The sequence below is a fragment of the Lissotriton vulgaris genome, chromosome 1_1 (genome assembly GCF_964263255.1).
Source record: "Lissotriton vulgaris chromosome 1_1, aLisVul1.2, whole genome shotgun sequence".
Taxonomy (NCBI): Eukaryota; Metazoa; Chordata; class Amphibia; order Caudata; family Salamandridae; genus Lissotriton; species Lissotriton vulgaris.
Genome location: NC_141685.1, coordinates 1,365,135,296 through 1,365,160,855, shown reverse-complemented (window position 1 = coordinate 1,365,160,855; position 25,560 = coordinate 1,365,135,296). Strand labels below are relative to the sequence as shown.

The 25,560-nt window shown below is 42.2% G+C and overlaps 1 protein-coding gene across 1 annotated transcript in view; it reads left to right on the top strand.

Moving 5' to 3' along the window:
* Positions 1–25,560, top strand: part of LOC147749189 (maestro heat-like repeat-containing protein family member 1) — a 58,723-nt gene that overhangs the window by 19,678 nt on the left and 13,485 nt on the right. The window contains exons 7-16 of the mRNA XM_086929552.1: positions 769–830; positions 2,427–2,546; positions 10,816–10,923; positions 12,129–12,249; positions 14,468–14,508; positions 14,798–14,939; positions 16,655–16,707; positions 18,031–18,138; positions 21,437–21,556; positions 22,536–22,634. Coding sequence (XP_086785678.1) covers positions 769–830; positions 2,427–2,546; positions 10,816–10,923; positions 12,129–12,249; positions 14,468–14,508; positions 14,798–14,939; positions 16,655–16,707; positions 18,031–18,138; positions 21,437–21,556; positions 22,536–22,634 — 974 coding nt within the window. The remainder of the gene's footprint in view (positions 1–768; positions 831–2,426; positions 2,547–10,815; positions 10,924–12,128; positions 12,250–14,467; positions 14,509–14,797; positions 14,940–16,654; positions 16,708–18,030; positions 18,139–21,436; positions 21,557–22,535; positions 22,635–25,560) is intronic.

Genomic DNA, 25,560 nt, shown 5'->3' with positions numbered 1-25,560 from the left:
TTCCTTTACCAGAGAAGTCGTTACAATGAATTGCCTTAGGGAAAGCGCTGGACTTTGGAATAGTAAAATGTACTATTCCAACTCCATTATGTGCAACAGTAGGGAAAGTGTTGGCCTTAAAGTCCAAAATTAGTCCAACAACGCTTTCCTTTAGGAGAGGCATCGCAACTACCTGTGTGGTAAAGGAATACATTGTAAAGATGCATTAGTGAGTTGGATCACATTGTTAATGCACACAGTGGTTAGAGATACGATGTAAAAGTTGTGTCCTCTGATGGAGGAATGGAGGTCTGCTGTCCCATGCAGAACTTCCCAGGGTTTGGAGCATTTGTACAAGAGCACCAATTGAATCCTACCTCATTCATTAGAATGAGGCAGAAGGGTTTGCAGCTTCTTCTAAATAGACTGAAATGAGACTTAATGGTACACCGGTTATATTGCATAACTTTGCTTCTCAATTTGCATCTCCTATTTGCTACCTGTCCCATGATACATCAGGCACCAATATTTCATATCAACATGGCAGGAAGACACAGACCCACTCAGTGGTACATGATGACACAGACATGCACAGTAGAACAGGAAGACATTGATAGGCCCATGAGGCTCACAGTCACAGACACACACACCAAGACTTGACAGGACCCTCAGGTAGGTAGGCACATGTAATAGTGGAAGCTTCATCTACTTATCTATTATTCCTGATCGTACTAGACAAAGACAATATCTATGTGTTATGAACATTTGATGTATGGCTTCATTTCATAGATTCAGAAGGTGCCTCTTATCTGGATGCTGTCCGTCACGTGCTTGAGGATGACAATCACAAGGTACCATCAAGTTATTATGTGTGCAGCATTCTGTGGTCAAGCAGTTTCATAATTAGCAACGCAATCTAATTTAAGTTATGCACTTTTTGAATAGTGCAGTATTCTCTACTTACGTGGACTCATTGCAGTGGTGCGTATACCACAGTCTGTTGTATTTTCCTAAGGCTGGTCTTTCATGCAGGTGTTGGGTCATGCAACCTCCATCCATGTGTGTCTCCTCAGTGTCTTGTGTCTACTGTTTCCCTGTTCAAGTGGACATATCCAAGTTTTCCTGTCCTTCTCTGTGTCAACTCATTTTCAGACCCAATCCCATAGAAAGTCCCTGTTCCCTAATTGCTGAATAAGTGTGTGTTAAGAAACAATTCTCACCAAACATGGTTCAATAATACAGGATAATATTCAATGTGCACATTTGAAAAGTCTGATTGTGATATAAAAGATGTATTTTGTGTAGAAATTGGAATATATGTAACTCTGTTGACTCCATGTATGTCCACAATGTGCCCAATGTCAGTGCAATTGAGAAAGCAGGCAACTTCAGCATCAGCATCACCGTGTTCAGCATGTAAGCAAGCACAGGATATAGGCATGAAGGAAAATCAACAGAGTCATTTTCTTTGGATAACCAACAAAAACTTGTATATCCATGACTGGGTCTCTAGTGTATTCTCTTTGAGAGGTTTATTGAGTTGACCATTTTTTAACCTCAGGGCATGATATAAACCTTAAATTCTTGGTAGACTAAACCAGAAACATCAGACACAGAACTCTACCAGAAATATAAGAATCAAAGAAATAAAACATGGACGTATTCTTTGGAGGTTGAAGCCATTGGGTCCAGCCTGTGCAAATATGCAGCGAACAGAGTCATGTTAGGGATGTGAATTTTAACCCGGCTACTAGAGGAGACTGTGAATATATACGGTCTTGAGCCAAAATGATTTCTTGAAAGTGACATGGATCAACCAAACAACAAGGTGTGGGACAATGGACACTGAGTACTTTAACCCATTTGTTATCTGCTGGCCGTGTTGGGATAGTGTAGGTCTGCTAAATCCTGCAGGTTGAGTTAGACAGTGGCCATCATTCTTCCCACAGACTACTCTAGGTTTTTTTCATTTCCACATTATTGGAATCTACAGCCTACTGATTTCTCATTTGCATTTTTGTAATCAATACAAGGTCCTGAGAGCTTCTTTGCTAGTTGTAACCTACCTAGACATCTTTTGCAATGTATCTTTCAATCTTTTACCAAGTTCCAATCACCTATAGAAGGAGTACACCACCTGGAATGTTTGAATATTCCCTCAATCACGCTTTGGTCAGACATTCTGTAAAAACAGTTTAATTAAATTGATTCAAGTTTTATTCTCAGAGTGTCTTAATAACCATTTTCCAATATTTTTTCAAAGGCTATATCCAGGTACTAGCTTTCCACACATACAAGTGTATTTCTATTTCCTCTATGAACAAAAAGGAAGGAGAGATTGTATGGTTTTCTCACACTCCCGTGCTGCTCCCTCACCAGAATGTGGGATTTGGTTTTATTTATACATCAAAAGGGTTTCTCACTAACCATTTTTTGCTTCATCACAGGTTATTCTTGACACTTTAAGTTTAATATCCAATTTAACAACCAAAGGATATTATGATATGAATGGAAGAGCTTTGATGGAATATGTGCTTAGGAAAAACAGTCTCATCATTGAAGAACAGGTAAGTGGCAGATGTACATATTTGGGTGGGTGAATGTGTTAGGGGAACAGCAACCGTAGTCAGCCCAAAAGAAATAAGTGGACCTTTTAGCCCCTTGTGCCCCAATGTAGCTTGTTTGCCACGTAATACAGATCTGCAGTGTTCCATAGTTGCCCCTGGTGGTGGAATATAGACCTTATGTACCTCTATTTAGTTCACATAGGCCCACTTAACATTCCATGTTCTCCATTTGAGCCTGATGTTCCCCACTTGCAGTCCAGTGCGTCTTTCACCCTCCCTCAACCATATGGGTCTCCCTTGCTCCATCAGGCTGATTACATTTGAACCTGAAATTCAGCTGCTGACTACCAGTGTCAACACTGTATATGCCTTTTCTTTATGTCTTGTTCTTTCAGGGTGCCCATGACGTGAACCAAGCCACTCAAGTGCTTTCCAGTATATTTACTTGTAGCTTCACTTGGACAGTCATCCTTTCAGTATACCTAGGCTTTCCTGTTTTCAGTTTCTATTTGTGGTCCATTCTCGTGTGCATGGCTAAACACTTATAAGGTCCCAAAGGAAATACCTATTGGCTATGCCAATGCTTGTTTTAAAATCCCTTCTCAACGGTTTATACAATGATCAAAATTACAGCTTTCCTAGAAAATCTCATATCTCCACAGGCTGTTGACGAGATAGGACTGGGCAAATGTGTCGGAATTATTATGATTTATGGAGTCCTGCAGCAGGGTAGCAGCACCGGCCCAGCTCCGAAACAACTATCTCGCACTTCCATGTAAAAGAAGATGTGTGCCCACACTTTTCATCAGTTGTTCATGATAAATGGGCAGATAGTGCGGTTTTAATATTACATAAAGTTCCATGCAGCAGGACCATGACTCGCATAAGGCGAAATGAGGCAGCAATGTCAGGGCATTAGGACTAGGTGGCGCAATAAATCAAGGAAAGGCCACTAAAATAGACGGCTTTCCTTCTTTGCCTGGAGCACCGAGTATGCTAAACAAAATGGACTACTAGTGAGGAACAACAGTGGCTTGTGAGCTGCACTGCTTTAACAATGCTTTTGTTTACTTTTAACAATAACGGGAAAAATAGAGACTATGGGGATACGGAAAACAATATGGTTTATCTGTTAAACTTTTGTAGATCAGAAGTTGGCGTTGCACCTATAAAGCACTTCAAAATCCTAGAAAGGTGCAAAGACGCGATTTGACAGACTGGTACCCCAGTATTCATTTGCTTGGGCTTGTTTGGAAGCTCTGTGGGATCCAATATTTAATTACTTCCAGGGCTTACCAGCCTAGCAAACACATTACAAATCTACAGTCACACATCCTGCACAGCTAGAGTAAATATCTATTGCCAGTCTTTTACAAGACATACGTTAAGCGACGAGCGACCACGTTTACCCAGTCAAATGCAGCACTGAATAATCCAAACATACCAATGCTCGAATTGATAGGCAGGTTCTCTCTGCTCGCTACCTCCACTAGGTGGAGCCTAACCTCCATCACAGCTTCCTTGTGGTTCAGACTGAGCATGGACTCCCACAGGGCCTTCTCGCCAAAGAATGTAAGAAAACTAGAAACAACCGGAACTAAACAAAACCATGCATTTGTATCCTACCATTTGCTTTAGAATCTGCCCGGCACATAACAGAGAGCATACAGCTGCATGCTGGAAGAAACAGAGACGCCACATGTATCTCACTTGGTTTCATTATAGATGAACATTGAAAGTATAATAGTGAAAGAAACAGAAAAAAATACAAGCTTCAGCAGCACACGAGTGGTGCGCGCACGAGGCAAGAAGTAAACGAGAGGGAGGGGTGGGAGAGTGCCCGCGCGCATGCTAAACATCTAAAACACATTTTGAAAAAAGCACGTAGGTGGTGGCCGAAACAGCATTGTAGGTGCAAATGATGTCTAAACATGAAGCACAGCAACCTAATGTGGGTCATCGCGATCGTTGTGAAAACGAAAGTAATTGCGATGACGTGCCAAAATACGTAAGGGATGCACGCGCAGCAGGCCGCATGCTTGTGCGCATTCTAGCAAGCTGGTGGCTGCTTTGGGAGCACTTCCCAAAGCCGCTACTATATGGACAGCGCATGCGCGCTGACTCATCAAGACCTAATCAGTGGTGTCAGGGGTTACAACTTTTTCGCACCATGAAAAGCAACAGAATCAGTGTTTTTCTGGTGTGTATGGAACATTTTGCTTTTATTATTGCTTGCTTTCTACACTGATAATGCATGGTATATAGACAGTGTATGTACAGTGTATATGAGGTCCAAATACATTTTTGCAAATCAAACGTATTGTAGTACACCATACAATACTTCTTCAATGAGTCTTTGGTCATGTGCGCTCGCTTTTTCCTTCCCGTGTCCCTTTTTTCTGTGAAAAGGCCCTCTCAACATTGGCACTTGAAATGGGCAATGACAAGACAGCCAGTACACTATTTGCTAACGCTGGCCACTGACATAGCTTTCTATACCTACACTATACCTTGAAGATTGCAATTCTCTGGACAGGTTCTGCAGCATTTGCTTTGAACTGGGCGATTCTGCCCTCCGAGTTATTGAAGTGGTCAAAAATAAAGCAGCACTTTTGAAACTACTGAGAAAATTCCCCTTTACTGAAGGGAACTAGAACTTGCACAGTGTACCACAGTGAGGATTCATTGACTTCAAATGCCATGGTTGATGAAGGGACATTTCTATGTCAAGCCGTTTCTCGTACATTGTAAAATAAAAGTTCCTGAATTGCTCTTCAACACTGATTTGTTTACCATATGGCAAGCACTCTAACATGGAACATGTTGCAGTGCCAAAGTCAATTTAAGGTGTCACCCAGACAACTCTCAAGACGATGTTTCACATTTACACCAAGTATGCAGAACACTTGGAAGACCAGGGTGTTTTCCGACTCTAGTTTTTTTTATGTCCACTACAGCAGTTATGTTTTCCTGTAAACATCTAAGACTTTAGTAGAGTGTACTTCTTTTCACATCACTAGTAATTTGCGAACAAATATCCTCACATTTCTTGCCTTTGGCATCATCATTCAGCAAACATGTTGTAAACGGTTTCCACATGGGTACTATAGCATTTCACAGCCCCTTGGTCCAAGAACCATCAGCTAAGTGACACAGTTCACAGTGGGATGACTTTTTCTTTGATGCCACACAAAGCACAAAATGAGAAATATTTGTGTTTTAGTCCCCTCGCACAACAAAACAGTGCACTAGGATGGACTAAAAAGTCAATAGCATTCTTCATTAACTCTGAAGATTGTAAAGATGCTTTTAGCATACCATCTAACAAGTAGAAAGGATCTCTTACAGGTATCAATTTTGAAAGGTCATTACACAGCTTTTTTATATATGTAGCTGAATCACTGCAAGTACAATCAAAATCACTCCAATCTTTGTTGAATTTAGAAAGAAACATTTTGCAGCGGCATACCGAGTGACACTGCGATCCATGTTTCATCCTGTCATGTTTTCACCACTATCCCAGATGCTTGGCGATAGCACTTTTTTCACATAAACTTGTCATTATACATTGCATTGAATGTTTAAAGCCTGTGGTGTTGTCAATTCACCTACTATCAATACTGACTCACTAGAAACTTGGGGCTGATCTATCAAGGGCTTTTACCCATTCTCTGTGGATAAATGTGATGGCACATTTTGGGACAGATTTGTATGAAACCAGCCATTTTACCTATCAGTAAAAGAATCAAACACAGCCAAAATATCAAATATGATTTTGATATTTCCTGATTCTCTACAGTTTATCAAATTATTAAACACGACCTAAAACATGCTTCTAAACTCTGCATCTTTAGACCAAAGACCACAAAACTTCAAAAAGCAAAAGGAAGAAAAAACATTATTTCAGTGACATCCCTCAACAGCAAAACTCAAGCAGAATAATGTTAGCCCAGTCTTTCTTGCTGCCACCTTATATAACTAAGTTATATTGTATAGGCCCCCTCAGGAAAAAATGACTCTTTCACTCTCCTTTCCCTTTCTTTGAATGGCATTTAATTAGTGGTACGCAGGTGTTTTTTCAGTGTTTATAAGTTTAAACTGGTGAGGGTTTATCAGTTATTATAGGTTTAAAACTAAGACAGCCAAAGTATACCCTATCCATGGTTTTTCAATTATTGCGAAACGATTAACACAGTGTACCCTTACTATTGTGGGGTCCGAGTTTTGATGTCAAACACAAGTGCAGTCAGTGTCCCCAAATAAGAGTCATTGCCACTGGTTTGAGTAGGACTGTGGCCCTTCTGATCCTTTGATGGCTTTCATCAAGCTCTTGTGGTGTGAAAAATTGTTCAATGTTGTGAACAACGCACATCAGAAAAGGGTCCAATAATATCCTTTAGTTATTCTCATTCTAATTATTTGCCCTCCTCTTCCTCCACAGATCCAATGAGTGATTTTGTCTTGGGCACGTCTTCTGCCTCTTCTCTTTTCTTGGACCTTCTCAAGTCCTATGGACGCTTACACTTTGATCATATCTCTAGTCGCTGTAGAAACACCTGTCATCTGACTAGGGGACAGGAATGAGTTTTGGATCAGTGCCCTTCACCAGTGTTTGTGGGGCTGCAGGTGATGGTGTGAAAGCATGGGCAATGGGAGGTGGCATGGTGCCTGAAGGCTGCAGCACACTTGGCTTTGTCAGTGTCCCTGTGAGAGTAGGCCACAGTTGCTTATGCTCTCCCCAATCCCTCCAGAACAGCAAACGTACCATGTCCTTTTTGATCACTGTGAAAGATGGCGGGACCTTATTGAAGCTTGTAAGGAGAGGAACATGCACCACTTTTGGAGCCTGATAAAATGGGGTGCAGGAAGCACATGTAATCACTGCAAAATCATGTGGAGCCTGCTCTGTAGGTTAAGTTTTTTCAGATCAATATGCATCTAATAATAAAAATGGATTATGACCCTTCTTGGGTTTATTTTAAATCATCGGATACTGTCTTCAACTTAGCTGATGTGACAATGGCGCTGAGCACTGTTACCATTGGGAGAGCGCCAGGCATAGTCAAGGTCCCCGCAGATATTTTTCTCCAGGATAAAGACAATGGAATCAAAACATAATGTTTTTAGCAAATGCAATTGCTCATGGAGCTCTGATCCCGGATACCTGGAGAGGGGCGGAAATCATCCTGATTTATAAAAAAAGGAGATACATCCTTACCCGGGAACTACAGGCAAATAAGCCTGTTAAACTCAATCCAGAAAGTCGTAGCTCAACTTATCTTGGCAAAAATTAAAACCTGTATTGATGATAATGACATTTTGAGTCCTCTTCTGGGCTAATATGAGCACTATTTATAAAGTATTCCGATTAATTAAAATTTATCGGTGGACAGTAACACTTGGAAAAGGAAGCCTTTATGCAGCCTTTGTTGATATTAAGTCTGCTTTTGACTTGATATCACGGCCCAAACTGTGGAGGGTACTGCAGGAACTCGGCTTGCCCCCGACCTACTTTTCCTAATTGTGCGCCTCTACGAATACAACTATGACAACATTTGTTGGGGGGGCGCCAGGAAACAAGACTGACCAGTTCCCGGTAAAGATGGGAGTACGTCAGGGTTGCGTTTTAGCACCTACGTTATTCTCACTCCTTATTAATGGTATTATTAGCTTTTTAGCTTCCATTTCCACAGATGCTCCAGTTTTAGCAGGCACAAAAATTCCCATAATAATGTTTGCGGACCATATGCTTATACTGTCTAAAACACTGAGTGGGCTACAGCATTCGCTGTTGCATTTTGAAGAATTTTGCTTATTGCCTGGCCTAACAGTCAATAGTTCAAATAAAAGTTCATGACCTTTAAACCACATAGGTCATTTAATGGGGGGTAATGGATGGGCAATCCGTGGATCAGGTTGATGCATTACTCATCTAGGCATCACCCTGCATAAACGACTTAGCTGGAGGCCGCATATTGACACCATGGCCTTAAAGCACATGCAGTTGGCCGGAGCCATGAAAAAAAGGAACATAAGACATCACTGACTAAGCCCCTTTACCCCGGCACTGCACATCTATATTATGGGGCTTAGAGAAAATGCATCCTCTAGCTTTCTCCGAGAATAAGTTCCTGAGTGGGATAACAAGCCTACATCAAAGTACCCCTATGATTTAGGCAGAAAAGCCATAGTAGACCTTGCAAGGCTATGCCCTATTCTCTTCTGGCGTAGAATCTGGCGTACCCCAGAATTGGCCATCTTTGCAGACGGTCTTAAAGATATAATGGAGGCAGATCACTTCCACAAGATTGGCTGGCTATGCAACATCAGATCATTACTAATTAGCATGGGTATGCCATCACTGTGGGATGATCCTAGTGCTACTGGGTTCCCACCAAAACATTTAATTAAGCAAAAGTACTGGGAACCGATGGTGCAAGAAGCAAATAGAATGAGCGATGCCACCACTCTAACAGGGAAGTTCTAACAAATTAAACCAAATCCATGTTTTACTGTGACTTAATTAGTACTAAGCCGCTAGATCGCAACCTGTGTTTTCAGTTTAGAGCAGGCTGCTTCCCTTTGAAGTCCTTTACAGCTGCATGGTCCACTGCGGCCGATGACAAATGTCTAAACTGCACTGACACTGAAGAATCATACGCGCATGTGCTGTTTGTCTGTCCGGCGTACGCTGCTCCCCGCAAAGCCTGGCTGACACCCATTTGTAGGAACATGGGTACTCACTTGTTAAGTGTAGCAATGAGAATATTGTGTTCTGATCCATCAGTCCAGTGCGCAGTATCAGTGGAAACGTTTTTGAGATGGATGTGGACAATTAGATCTAGGCTCCTTTTGTACCTCTGTAAATGAAGTCTCCTACCGATAATAATAATAATATGCTATATTTTAATGCTTGGACACTTTTCTAAACTATCTATCAATTAGTAGCATTAATTTTGTCTATCAACATATAGTATATGCTCTTTTAATGTGTTTGATTATCTCTTTTTATTGAAATTTTCAATTTATTGTATTTTTTTTATAACTTGAAAAATCGTTTTTATGTGAATTGCTTTTGTGACATCTGTCGAATAAAGCTCATGTTGACTGACAGTTAAGCAAGGCCCAACCTTAAAAAAACAAAACCTATGAAAAGCCATTTTTTGGAAAGGCAAGGGTCAGTTTTGGTCATGATTCAAAATGGTGGCCAAAGATAAAATGGTGCCGCAAATGCAAATTTTTACATGAATAAGTGCATAATCAAAACAGCAAAAACAATTTTATTCTAACAAGGTCTGATGCTGGGGACAATTCAGATGCCTGTCCTTGTGTTGCATCTCACTGTAAGAATGATGCTTGTACACCTAGATCCCATCTTAGTTAACCTGATGCACATGTTGACTGGCTTAAGCGCAAAGAAATAAAATGCTCAGACACTTTGGGAATGGGACTGGCTCAACAGCAGTGCTCACAGGCAGTACAGAGGCCAACCACACAATCCAGCCTATGAGATCCAACTGCCCCTTAGACTTTACCAAGGCTAACTGGGCTATTTCTGGAGTGATTGGGGAAGGCACATGGGCATTCAGCTACTGCACTGATAAGCTGGGCTTTTCACTGACAGTGCATTATCTAGTGGGTTATTTTCTGTTGCATACCCCACTTTACAGTTTAAATGCCTAACATGGCAAACCACCAAATCCAGCGCAAAGTAGCATGAACATACTTCAAATCAGTATTTCATATCAAAACTGCCTACCATAAACGTGGTTCCTGGTATTCTTTAGTCTTTATTGAGTGTATTAAGTCCCATAAGGTATCACATACTTCCTCATCAAGTCATAGGGGAAGGGCAAATCTGTGTGGTGAGCACGAGATACTACTGTGTGGTGCCAGAGGCGCAATTTCTCAGGGGTAGTGTCCCATGTATCAGAACCTTATATATTATAAGTGAGTCCACCGGTATTTTGACAGTATATGAATGCTATACCCTCCCACGCCTAATGGCTGGGTACTTTTATACTCAACAGAGCGGAGCATGAGAGCATAACCGCATTTGTACATTTCTATTTACATGTTTGAGGCTAGTAGTTTTGCTTTCACATTTGGATTTGTCAAGAGGTTCTCTTTGTGCTTGACAACCTTGATTAGAAAGTTGTGATGTTTTAACTCTCAAATCTCTTGTCCCTCCATAAGGAGAGAAAACACAATTAAAATTATGTGCAAATACATCGTATTTTACTTTGCTTTCTTTTCCACATTTCCACAGATCGCTAGTCACCTGGATGATGAATCTGATGTTGTGGAAGAGACCATCCTCATCCAAATCCCTCAGCTCCTCAATACAATTGCATTACACCATAGAAATACTGATGAGGTAAGCGAGGGGGATGTGAAACAAGGTGGGTTATTTAACTAGGTGTATAGAAAATATAACTTGCAGAATGTCCAAAGACTCCTAAATTCCCGGGTGATCTTCATTATCCTCCGGCTCAAATACAAGCACATTTTTGTAAAGCTCCCTCTGCTGCAGGGTTGTATGTTGGAACCATGCAGGCATTTATCACACCTGCCTTAACAACGTGTTCTGAACCACGATTGCATGTTTGAAACGCATTCCTTTACCAGAGAAGTCGTTACAATGAATTGCCTTAGGGAAAGCGCTGGACTTTGGAATAGTAAAATGTACTATTCCAACTCCATTATGTGCAACAGTAGGGAAAGTGTTGGCCTTAAAGTCCAAAATTAGTCCAACAACGCTTTCCTTTAGGAGAGGCATCGCAACTACCTGTGTGGTAAAGGAATACATTGTAAAGATGCATTAGTGAGTTGGATCACATTGTTAATGCACACAGTGGTTAGAGATACGATGTAAAAGTTGTGTCCTCTGATGGAGGAATGGAGGTCTGCTGTCCCATGCAGAACTTCCCAGGGTTTGGAGCATTTGTACAAGAGCACCAATTGAATCCTACCTCATTCATTAGAATGAGGCAGAAGGGTTTGCAGCTTCTTCTAAATAGACTGAAATGAGACTTAATGGTACACCGGTTATATTGCATAACTTTGCTTCTCAATTTGCATCTCCTATTTGCTACCTGTCCCATGATACATCAGGCACCAATATTTCATATCAACATGGTTGTTCATTCCCAGCCATTGCTTTTCGTATTCTGGCACATTCCTAAAGATGATTCTATGAAGATTCCAACAGATAATGAGCTAATTTGCAAACTTCAGCTCACTTGTAGGGTTTTTGGAAAGTAACATGTTTCACACATTCTCTGCACATAATGGGTTCATTTTGATTGGATGCAGAATCCCAGATTGTAGCATTAAACACGGTTAGTGCTACATCAGTGTAATACTAGGCATCTGCCTTGGACCCCATCAGCGAGGAATTGTATCAGCAAGGGGATGAATTAAATATAGCCCCATCTCTTGGATATGGGAGCTTGCAAAATGCCCTATGAACTAAATAAAATGCCAAAACCCCTCCCACCAGCCATGATTGTTTATCTGTGGGAATAAAGCCTTATTAAATGCTAATGATACAAATAACACGTTCACCACTCTTTCTTGCAGGACTTTTGGAAAGAGATTTTGCTCTACATGCTGGAAGAGGGCTATACTTCATCTGTGCCAGCACTGTGCCAGATGGTACTTGTTGTAGATAAGAAAGCAAGCATCAACTTTAAGGAATGTGGTGAGTCTTAAACATCCTACTCATTGATGCCGTGGGATCTACCATTGAAGGTGGTTAATGCTTCCTCCTCCTCTCCCCAGATTCCCTCATATTTAGTAATGATCTGGCATGAGGTGAAGAACCAGTCCATTAGCTCAGGAGTTTGGTTAATTTACTATAGTATGTGGGTGTCATTCTTTCAATAACAGTGTTTGCTCTCACTTTAGTGATATATGTATCTGTGTTGATGTGGCTGCTTTCTATATAATAATAAATCTTCATTCGGAAGTAGTCACATCCATAAAAGATTCAAAAAAATATAAAATATAACTATAAGAAGAACTTCAATACATTAAAAGAGATACTGTGCAAATTTGCATGGTCCAAGCTGACGTCAGTCGCATCTTGAGCTACTTGATCTAAAAGAATCCCTCAGGAAATTTGTGGCAACAAAAAGGGAATGGTTGTTAGGCAAAAGCTGCAAATGCATTACTACAACCCAGGCTTGTCTAAATTTCATGGCTTTTAAAAGGAGCCTAAGAATCAATCTCCTGGGGTGGGGAAAATATTTACATAAGAAGACAAAGTGTAAGGTGTCCTGTGGCGGCCAAAAGTGTGGCAGGGTATGCTCAGACGTGAGTCCCTTGCTCACTTTGCCACTGGATTCAATCAAGCCGGGCTGAAGACGGCTGGAATGCCAGAAACCGGTCCTCGGAAGCTTGTTTTCGGGCCAGGGAAGGCATGGCTTGGCAGATTGGGCTGGACTGTTCCCATGAGGCACAGGGTCAGACTAATTAGCATATAGCCATGTCTGAACTGGGGGGGCAGAGTGGGCTAAAGAATGGTGATGGATTAAACCCAGATCTTTTGACTGGGTGTGAGTGTTTGATTGGTTTAGATGCTCCGTCCATTACCACCCCCTTTTGTACTTCTATCTGTGACTAGCATAGATGCCTCCCCTGGTCGCTTAAAGATAATGTGCCCGGTGATATGGGAGGGTCCGCCGCCTTGTTCTCTTTATACTTATTGTAGTTTGTCAGCCATAAAGTTACTTTCTGTTGGTTTCAGCTCTTCATCTGGTTATTACCCTCACGCCACTTAAATGCAATGTGCTGACTGTCTCAGGTTTCCACACACTCTGTGAGACTTCTCAGGCCTCTAATGGTCCTCTTCAAACCTTGGAGTATTCTTGCTCTCCATGGAGTTACCTATCTCTGGTATGGTGATCAGACCTTTCTGGGTATGGTACCTATTTATACGCTTTTACTTTAGTCAGCCGCAAAATGGATGTATTTTATTTCTCTATTGAGTTACTTTTGGTTATGATATTTGTCTCTTCAATGTTTCTGGTTCATTATTTTGGACTTCAGATCCAGACTAAATTGCTAGTTATTGGCTCTCACTTGACATATGGACCTGATAGACAGGGAGGCCTACTCAATGAGGGTAAGTGAAAATAATTATTTGGACTGACTCCAAGGTCAAGAAGTAGATTTGCATCATGTGGTGAGAACCTGTAATTGAAAACTACATTTCCAGAGCTCCAATTAGCAGTCCCCACTCAACTTTCCAGTGAATATGTTGATAAAGTACAAGTAACCTGGGCAGATGGTATCATAGTCTATTTCTTTGTCACTCATGTAAAGGGTCCTAAGCAGAACAGAACAGGCAATTATGTATTCATTATAGCCTGCTCCCCAGGTGGTTAACATTATTAGAAAATGGTTATGCAAGAACATGTTTTGGTGTCCTCTTTCTGTTGGGATATCCGCTGTTGCAGAATGACTCCTCTTTAGCATGGTCCATTCAATATGTAGGGCGTGTCCACGGCTCCTGTTGCATCCTCTCTTATCCCACTGTAGTCTTCTGTCACTCAATGACAGCTGAAGCAGGACCGTTGCATGACAGCTTAGGTAGCATCTTCTGCGGCTGTCATCCTTGACAGCAATTGTTGGGGTAGGGAGGTGGAGCATTGTAGCACAGACCATTGAGGTACTGTATACCACTAGCAGCATCCTTTGTGGTGGGGTTGTCTTTGTCAGTATCTGCAGGGACATTAAAGCATCCTCATGACCTCTAGTGCCTTATTGAAATACCACCCATCACTCCATCCTCTTCTTTGCAGATACTACTGAGTGTCGTAAGTGTGTTTGTCAGCCACAATGTATCCTTTGGCAAGTGTTGCTCAGTATTTTATGGACTGAGTATGACATGTCTTCTTTCTTTTGTATCTAAACAGCTAAAGGAATTCCAATACACAGCCTCTTCATAAGATTGCTTGTGAGTATCCACCCCCACCATATTCCAACAGATCCCTCTCCTCAAGTTCTTTGCTGGCATTTCTATGCAACCTGCCCATGGAGAGCTTGCATTCAACTCGGCTTTTATCCTTTTGAACTTGATGGTTTTATTTCTAGTCAATTGGTTATCAGTAAGACATACTATTTATATCACACAGAAACAGCCAAAATGAGGTATTAAGTACTGTATAGAAAACAAGGTAGCATTTCCAGATGCTTTAAAGACCAGTGAGTATTCTCTTGCTGAATTCTTTGTTGTGGGTTTTCAGGTCATTTCTTCACATCCTCGCTGGGATGTCGAAAAGGGAACCGCTGTCTTGGCTCTTCTCGAACGCCTGATTCCTGCAAACTACCCGTTTTTAGCGAGGCTCATCAGAATGAAGATCCCCCCATTGATAACATATTTGGAAGGTGAGTTCCCAAAGCTACTCGAGCTCGGCGGTGAAGGGTAGGTCAAGCAGCCGGGGCGCAGGAGACTAGAGTCTTGACTATTTGACTCATCCCTGATGCCTCACCCCGCCGACCCCTCATGTGGCAGGTAGTTCTTAACTATTAGGTATAGGACAACCAACACAGAGGTAACACAAACACAAACCCACACATGACACTAGCATGTGGTTTAATCACCTTTTTTAGGTCCTGATGAATCGCGGGTTACTACAGCCCACCGCGAGAAACATGTCGACCGTTGTACACTACTAGCCCCATCTAGGTTCACCTGAATTAACTCGTTGATTCCTAGTGAGCTAGCCCCCTGTTTTTAATTGCAGCGAGGGACCCCCTGAATAAAATTCGTTCCAGGTACCCTTAGCTACATTTTAATATCCCCTTCTTTCACTACCACACATCACCCTGCCCACACACCCGCACTTCACCATAAGGCAGTTGGAAAAAGATCTCCGCCAAAGAGCCCCTCTTTGAGGTGAGCCCGTCGGGGATTGCACCGCCTCCCCGACGAGGAGCAACCGCCGATGATGAAGCATGACATCCTTCGGGGTGTGTGAGGCCAATCCATCCAACAAAATGGATGCCCTTGGGTGTCGAATCCACACCTTTGGTCACGCCAACCAATCTTCCCTCTAGTCACGCTCAGGAACAGTCCAGTACCCCCCTTGTTGCAACGATTGCCACGGGCACACACTGAGACTGGACCTTCCACTCCCTTGAGTGGTAATTGGTGCCCTTAGATCTAGCGATCTACCTTCTCCCCTCTATTTCAAACAACAATTCCCAAAGCACAAGCCATTGAGCACCCAATTTAAACAAGCATTAATGGTATTTCAAACAAGCATTGACAAAGCTATTAAGCCTGGTGTTGGCTGCTAGTTTTTAGGCTTTGTCCACGCTTGTTTTTTTTCACAGTTTTTGTAAGCCTTTACTGTGGGAGGAGATGCCAGGTACTCAAAAAGCCCACATTCCCTTAGTAGTCCCTGGAACTAAAGAAAAATACTTTGTGGATGTGCTCCTTGTGACCCTCACGGGTGAGTAGTGCGCTCTACAAGTGTATTGATTGATTGATTGAAAAAGCAGAATGCCATCACTTACAGTGAAGTTAGCTTAAGGCTGATTTGGCCCATTATGAATGCTGTGGAGGGCAGAAGAGAATGTGAATGATATGAAACAATAGGTCAAAAGATGAGGAGGTCGAACTATGAAGTGTTATAATCATTTTGGTCTTGGTTATAATAAAGGAGTATTTTTCTATATGTATGTAATTTTAGAGCAGGTATGCACTTTTTATCTCTGAACCACGACGGCCATCCCCTATGTGATAAAGGCTGCATCTGACAGCCAAATGCTTTGAGGCTAAAGCTCTGTAAAAATAGATCTTCTGCAAACAAGTGATGTGGCAGCCTTTCGGTTATATAAGAAAGGAAACAAAAATATATAAACCTAAAATTACAACCAGATATAAGGATGTAAGAGTGACATCAAGGGCACATGAACAACTGATGACATTGAATTCAAATCCCAGGACAGGCTGAGTCAACAGCCAGATTTTGCACACTTTGAATTGTGTGACTCTACTTCTGCTAGTGCTTGGTATTTAAGCCCATGGCATTTGAAATGTTGCCTGCTGTTCACTTTTACTTACATATTTTCTTTTTTCCCAACTGCTATTTCAGCTGCAACTGAAAGAAACTTTGACTTGGAACAGTGGAAATGCGCGCTTGTTTCAGTAAGGATTAATTGCTAATGAATGTCACACATGGCTCTTAACGCATTGTCTTTCATATTCACTCATTTAGAGTGAATTAATGCAGATATTAAATTCATCCCATCATAGTGCTGTTCTGCTATGTGGTTGCAATATGTTCACCATATGCCTATTGTTTCTCTGGATTGTGAATGGGCACGGTGAGGGAGAAGCCAATCTCGGTACACAACTTTTTCCTAGAATGCAATATTTACCAGAACCATTTAAAACCTCATTGGCCATATTCACATTCAGAACCTTGGAATTACGTGCTTACTGCAGATAGTCCTGCATGTATAAGATTTTATCTCCATGTTTTACCTACATAAATTACAGGCACTGCAGTGATTATTGCATTAAATCAATCTGACTGTTTTTACACAGGGTTAGAAATGTAGCCCCGTGTTGGAAATCAGGTCCTCTGACTCTTTTTGTCCCCAGGATAATCACACTAGCACAACATTCTTCTTTCCCTGGATTGTCACAATATCACTCTTCCGGGTCTGCCAACTGCTTTTCACATAACCAGAATTTTTATATTCTGCAATCAGTTTGGCATGTGATCAGTGCTCCCCATATTCATCTGAATTGTTACTCTGTCACTGTTCTAGTTTAACCTTGGAATGGTCAGGTTATAACTGTCTCTATTCAATCCTTGGTTATCGCACTCCTACTTGGTTCCTTTGTAACAGTGTATTCTTTGCCAGGTCATCACACTTCACTTTGCTTTTATTGTGCTCCTGTGAGGTAATTTTCTTTTCCTTGTGTTCAGTCTTCACCCTTATTAACACTACATTTTCATTCAGCCCTAACTCTGGTGATCTAAGAGTATATGGAGCAGATTTACAACCCTGTCCGCCCCTTTTGCGTCACTTTTCCCACTTTTCCCATGTTAAAAGTGGCTCAAGGGGCTTGTAAATCAGCCCCTAGAGGTTTGCATTCTGCTCCTAAGTATATGATATAGCTGCAAAATCCCCATGTGTTTTCTGTCTGGATGGCTGCACTGTAACTCTTTTCACAATAATTTGCAGGTAGCATGCTTTTGGTGCGTATGTTTCTGTGTAAATCACTGCCACTGTAAAGGCATCCTATTCTTCTGACCACTAATTTCACACCACACTATTTACGTGCTGCTCTATGTGTTCTCTGGTTCTTCTGTCCACACATTATTTCATCATTACTGAGGTTGTTGTCAGCTGAAGTTTGTTTTCCCATATCTTCTCAAAGTCACTGCAAACATCAGCTGTGGATACTGCATTAATGTTTATATTACTGCATTAAAGTCTCTCACTATTTTCTTTTTAGTTCCTGGGGACTATCCTGAAGCAAGCACCATACAGAAAATGGCATGCCTTTTTTATGGAAGAACTCACCGCACAAATTGACAGTTTTGCCCATCATGAGAATGAGGAGGTTAGTGCTCTCAAGGGTCATTTGGAAAGGCAGTTTAATACAAAGTCAGAGAAGGATATAACTTTGTATTCCAATCGCACTGTGATTGGTAAACTACACTTGTATACTATGGGTGCACAGCACTGGAATTAGTCAGTCGGGAAAATCAGGTATGGTTCTCCAACTCCCTGGAAAAGCCAACCTTCTTAGAGTCAGATGGAGATAAACACCATGAGGTAATTCCTCTCCACCTGGCTCGTTAGGAGACACCACATACCAGGGCTATACTCCTTGCCCTAATGGATCTTCTTTAGCCAATAGGTATTGTTCATTAGAGCCACTCCCCATTCAGTGGATGTAAGGTCATATTCATGCACAAATCAGTGGAGCTATTGTTCCTATTGAAAAGCAAGGATGAAAGAAAGGCAGACAAGAAGGGGGAACCCTAAGGATTATTTCTTGGTGCCCTCACACATCAATGAGGATGTCATGCTTCATAGTGGGCGTGCTCCTTGTAAGGCCATCACTGTAATGCTCTATGGGCCCCACAAAGAGTCGCTTTAGCGGGGATCTTTTTATTTTTGCTGTCTGATGAAAAGTGTCTGTGTGAGGGCATTTTGAATGTGAGGGGTGGAGTGAAAGTCTAAAGTGAAGGGAAGGGAGACTAAAACTATCTAAGAGATACCAAACTGGACCTTAATGTGATGGGTCCCTTGCAAGGATTAAAAAACATAATTTAGTAGGGTGATGTACCCAAGTAGCCTAAAGTGTGGGCAGGTCGCTATGTTTCACGCCCAATGGCCTAAAAAGGATCCACAATGCTTCTTCAGTACCTAAAAAACGGGTGGATAACCCTTTCCCACACCTAAGGCGTGACATCCAGTATAGGTATTCCCTCAAAAGAAAATACCCGGTTCAACAAGTTAAAAATTGATCATCCAATCTAGAAAATAAATGAGAATATAAAAAAAAGCACACAGTAAGCAAATGTTTTGTATATATGGTCCAATGATTCACTGGAATCGCTTTTCCAGCTCACTGTATCACATTGTCTCCAAAGGTACAAATGTTCATGCTAATATTGGTGCTGATCAGTCACCACAATGTGAAAAATGTGAAAAACACACTTGTACTTACAATATAACAGATAAAGCAAGTGGACATACGTGGAACAGACAACATAAAACCAATCTCTGGTGGTGTTACACATCGCTTCATGAGTGATTGGTTGTCTTCAGGTGTGAGTGCAGGGTCTTACACTTTGATACAATGTATTATGCCCCATAGTTCAAAAGCACAAGAGTCTATTCTCCTCTGCTTTAAGGTGCAGGTAATTGGAGTGATTTTTACAGGTGTGGTGTGTGCATTTGCGGGAAGAAGTGATGACCAAATGGCCAATGAGGAGAGGAGGGGTAACCTTGAGCCAGTAGGAGTAAGCCCCTCACGTGCTGGTGTAACAGAGGTATCATCCCTCATTGGCGGCCATCTCAGAGTGTGTAGTGCTGAAATGCTGGCCGACCCAAAGTCAACCATGGTTTTTGAAAGGTGGCATCTAAGCAGTAAACTAAGACAGTTGAAGGTTTTCTTAATGGAAGGTGATGGTAAGAGAAATGTATGGGGCACCTAAGTGCTCACGCATATATAGTGACGGGAAGCAAGTCAGGTGCACATAAGTGCTTGCCATCCCTCATGGATTATTCTAGGCATATTGGCGTCTATGTTCATGTTGTAAATATGGGCGGTCACATTTAATAAGTAACAAGGGCGGCTAAGTGGTCTACTGCCAATGGATTTGCATGCTTGGAGAGCACTGTTGGGCAAATGGCTAATGAGGATAAGAGAGAAGAGTAGGGGTGTGCTAGAAGTCATAGGAGTGAGACCCTCATGTGCTGGTGTAACAGAAGTATCATCCTTCAGTGGTGGCCATCCTGGAGTCTGTGGTGCGGTTAAATGTGGGCTGGCCCAAAGTCATCAATTATATTAGTAAAACGGCATCTAAAACAGTAGACTAACACAGTTAAATGTTTTCTTATGAAGGGTACCACCTCATTGTTTCCACAGAAACATTTGTAGTAATGAAGAAGATATCCATGGCAAGTCGCAAAAGGCTTATCATAAGCACTGCTTTTTGTGGTATATGAGACTCTAAAGCAGGTATGTTACATGGTCTCAATGGTGAAATGGTAGATCAGATCCCCTGTATGACGGAATGTCAATAAATCCATTGTAAGGGAGTATCTGATTTAGCAGGAGACTGACATGGGAATTACACCTTGCACCAAGGGATTTCATCATTCAGACCTTTGCTGTTCATGGAGAGGCAGAAAATACACCATTGCTCCCTTCTGAAAAGTTTAACAGGACTACATGAGTTACTTGCCATACATGAAACAAATTTGTTTACAGTGTGTCTTCTTTATTTTCTAATTTAGTTTCTAGGTTGGATGATCAATTTTAAAATTTTTGAACAAGAAGTTTTTTTCTAGGGCAATACCTACACTGCATATTACGTCTTAGGTGTGGGGTAGGGTTACCCCCCCTTTTAGGTTCTGAAGAAGCACTTTGGATCCTTTTTGGACCATCATGCGCAAAACATGTTGAACTGACCACACTTACAGATTTAGGCTACTTGGATACATCACGTCCCTGTAATAGCCCCTACCAAATTACGTTTTTCAATCTTGCAGAGGGAACCATCACATTAAAGTCCTGCGTGGTATCTCTTAGACTGTTTTAGTCTCCCTTCATTTCACTATACCCATTCACTCCACCCCACACATTCAAAATGCCATCACACTGGCACATGTCATCAGATAGCAAACCTAAAAAGGTCTTTGCTAAAGCGACCCTTCGTGGGGCACTGCAGCACCAGCCCTATGAGGAGCACATCCTATGATGATATAGTACATCTTCATGGATGTGTGATGGCACCAAGATATAATCAAAGGGATTCTCCCTTCTTTGTCAGCCTTTCTTTCTTCTTTGCTTCCTGAAAGGAACAGTACCTCAACTGCTTTTTGGATTAGCAGTTTCGGAGCATAGGTACTGGACCTTTACTGGCTCCCAGTCCTCCCTCTTCATTGTTTTGAGTCATATTCATGGCCATATCCAAATCTCTACAATGTCCAGAAGATATAACATGACATAACATAACAAACATTTCGCTCAACTCATTAAGAGTTGTTTCATAGTGTGAGTTGAAGACATGTGTAGAGTGAATCAAAGATGAATACTCCTCTATAAGTATTACTCTCATAGAGTGGGCAGGAGTTTCTTTTCATTCTTAACTCAGACTGTCTTTAATTTACTCCCATATTAGGGTTTTATTTTCCGGTGCCTCGGGAAGTGCCTCGCCGCATGCGATGATACTGAGCTGATCTTACGTTACCTTCGAAAGATGTTCAATTCTACTAAGTTTATTACAACTCCTCACCATGCAGTAAGTATCAAGTGTATTTCTATTCCCCTTAGGTAAAATTTGACCCTGTATGACCAGAACAAGCACATGGAGTCTTAAGGAACTGAAGAACATCTAGGTTATATTGTTCTGGATTGTAACTTCATTAAAGGAGCTTGATGGTAAATTAATGATAACAGGAAACACCTTCCTCACTTAGCACATCCTGTCACCCAAAAGTGTGATATCTACCCCATGGATAGCCAAATCATATCAGAGTGGAAACCCTCCGCAGAGTGGGTGAAGACTAAGCTAGCTGAAACTAGAAGTGTAGTGCCTTTGTTCGGGTTACTACTGCTGCATTTCATCAGGGATTATTTTTGCCTCTTTAGGTGATCCGTCTTGATGGACACAAGTGAATTATTTATATAAATCAAGCTTAATCAATGTAGCAGATAAATGGGATGACAATCTAAAGCTTTGGGAAGCTTTCAGAAAGGCCCAAATAGATAACAGAGCTGTCTGTTTCTACCTGTTGTCAGAGGGGGGCGATTTCTCAAAGAATGAAGGACAGAGCAGAATCTGGTATAATCCCTGCACAGTACCCTTGAGGAAGAGAGGATAAGCATTCCATCTAAAGAAAGTGCACTCCTTCTTCCCAAATGCTTGTGTACTAAAAAGTCCTTGCAGTTTCATTAGGTGAAAACCAGAAAGAACTAAGTTACAGAACACAAATAGTGACTGAACTCTCATCTTATTGTCCATAGATGTTTCTTCAGTAGCATGGTAAGGACACTCCAGCATAGTTGTATAGGGGGTATCCTTAAATCATGCTTTCTGGAAACTGAATATATTTGCTTTACTAGTGGAGAACCATTTGTAATTGCCAGTTGTAAACACTGAAGGTCCAATCAAGAACCGTATCATTATAATTTCTTTCGAATATGGAATCTCTATTCCTAAATGCCTGTGTTTGGTTAATGTTTCCCTAATGCTGTGAGTTGTCTTTCACTCTTTGCAGGATATAATAATTGGATTTCAAACATGTGCCAAGACTCATCCATTCGAAAGCCGTCGGGTGATTGAAGAGTACAAAGGCTATCTTTTTGCTATTGACCTGGTAAGAACCATGCATCTCTTTTTGTCTCATATTTCCAACTTTCCTCAACAGTGGCGATTCACATCTATAAAAGTGTAATTTGCAATTAGATAACAGTTTACAAGAAAGAAAAGCAAAAATATGTCTAAAGGCGTAGGTGGTCTACAATACCGAAAACAAAAGAAATTTAAATATTTATTTTTAATGGGCTTATGATACCAAATGCAACAATGTCTTAAATTCACTATAAACAACAAGAACATTCAACCTTTACTTCCTCCTTTGCATTACTCATGACTTCAGAAGTGATAGAGCACAGAGGGAAAGGCTGCCCTCCAAGGCGACTCGCATTTAGGAATCAATACAAGACAGGGTCTAAGACCGGTCCCTGCACTCCGAGGTGGCGGAGTACTCAGGATCAAACACCAGGCCTGGCTAAAGGCTGGGCTCTGTATCCACAGGATACACAATACAGTTACATTGAGGAAAGGGGAAGGGCTCTGTTCATAACTCCAGTTGAAATAGTGACTGGCTTAAGCCAGGAGGCAACCTTCACTGGCCCTGGTGTGTTGTGCTACATTCAGGACATCCTGGGGCCGAATAGCAAAGGCAATCTGAGACAAAAGTCTAACTTTACAACTTTTGGTATTCACAGAAGTTATTTATGACTTTTGGTATTCAAAGAGGTCATTTATGAGTCGTATCTATACGTTTGCAGTTGGGCCGGAATCTTCGCCTCTGTGCCAAACTCTACACACCCAGGCCTTACTCTCCGGCTGGGGCCGTACTCTCCAGCTGTGGCATTACTCTCCATTTTGAGTCGTTCTTTCAAGCTCAGGCCGGATGAAGTGTAATAAATGGGCTGGAATGCAAAATTTACAAAAAGGAACATTAGGAACATGTGATAAATTGTAGAGGAGGCCATTTAAAACAGTCTGGCAGGGAAAGGGGTATGGCCATACACTGCATCATGACCCAGATAAGTTTGCTCCTCTGTATCATGGTACAATTTGTGCATACCTCAGTGTTGACTGTAGTGTAAACACTACAGTCAACACTTAGGGCGCTCCCCTTAGTGTTGACTGTAGTGTTAATACCAGAGAGTGTGTGTGTGTGTGTGAATAAGAGCTACAGTAGGAGTAATGGGACACATTAAAGTTAGGTGCAGTGATAGACTCCAGGTTGTGTATATTGTGGCAATTATGGAACAGTTTTTGTTTAATGTTAGTCTTAGGGATACCTTTATGGCTAGAGATGAAGTATGGGTTTGATACAGGGTATTGGTAAATGATTTTCTGAAGGTTAAGGATACTTTGCAGGATTGAACTAGGTTTAGGTTTATGGAATGTAGGTGTAAATTATGCTGCTAGTGTTAGGGGTTTTGTGTTTGGGTTACATTGCATAAGAGTAATGGGCAATTGATGAGGATAGCGTTATCGTTAGGCATAGGATTTGCAGTTCGTGTACCTGGTTCGTGAATGAGAAAATGAGCTGGGTGTCGGAAGCGTGGAATACTATCCTGAGTCTGTGTTTTCTGACAATGGTGGCAAGAAGGACCATGCAGATGTTGAGGAGCGTGGGGCTGATAGAGGATCCTTGGGGTACTCCGCAGCTGATCTCTGTTGGTTCAGAGAGGAAGGGCGGGAGTCTGATTATTTGAGTTCGGCCGGTGAGAAAGGAATGGATCCATTCCCCTGAATGCCGGCGTCGCAGAGTCTGGCGGTTAGTGCACGGTGGGAGACGGTGTCGAAGGCTGCTGATAGGTCTAGTGGGATGAGGGCAGCCATGTGTCCTTGGTCAAGGAGGGTGAGGATGTCGCCCGTGGCGGCTATTTGGGTAGTCTCATGCGGAGGTTGCTACGGAATACAGATTAGGAAGTGTAGAGGATCGAGTTGGATTCAATAAAGTTCGTGAGCTGGTTGTTGACGATCTTCTGTTTGACTTTGGCTGCGAAGGGGAGGAGAGAGGTGAGAAAGGAACGGATCCATTCCCCTGAATTCCGGCGTCGCAAAGACTGGCGGTTAATGCACAGTGGGAGACGGTGTCGAAGGCTGCTGATAGATCTAATAGGATGAGGGCAGTCATGTGTCCCTGGTCGAGGAGGGTGCGGATGTTGCCCGTGGTGGCTATAAGGGCAGTCTCAGTGCTAAGGTTACTACGTAATACAAATTGGGAAGTGTAGAGGATTGAGTTGGATTCTATAAGTTTGTGAGCTGGTTGTTGACGATCTTCTCGGTGACTTTGGCTGCAAAGGGGAGGAGAACGATGGATCTATAGTTCTGGAGGTTGTCAGCTCTGCGGAGGGCTTCTTGAGGAGGATCTTGACATCAGCGTGTTTCCAATCACCGGGAAACATGCCTGTTTTGAGGGTGCTATAGGGGAGGTGGCTCTGTGGTAGATGTACGTCGGGCTGGGGTCAGTGGGGGCTCCTGAGTGTATGCTTCTCATGGTTTTAGCTGTGTCTTCTGTGGTGACAGGGGTCCATGCGGTGATGGTAGGCTGGTTGGCATTGCTGGTTGTAGGTGTAGTAGCGGTGCCTAGGTTCCGCTGAGTAAGTCCCAGATTTCTACTGCATGTCTGTGCAGGGAGCGTATGCTGAGGAGTATGCAGCTCAGGGGAATGGGTGCACTGGCATCCGGTGGGTAGGCACAAATAAATATCACGTAGTCCCAGGGCTTTAAGTGGGCTGGGTCTTGACGGTGCACCAGCAGAACTAAAAAACAGGTGCTGAGATGGGTCCCTATTGGGCTTTTTCATTTGTATAACGTGCCCTTATTATTGCTCTCTCTTTCTAACTCCTGGGGCTAGGTACCCTCTCACACTCCAGTAGATTTGAAAATGCAAAAGCTTATGTGTCCCTTGCCACTGCCTACCTGGGCTCTCTGCAGGAGGGGCCTTTCACTGAAGTGTGGGCCGCACTGAAGCAACCTCTCAATCCGTGTGCCAC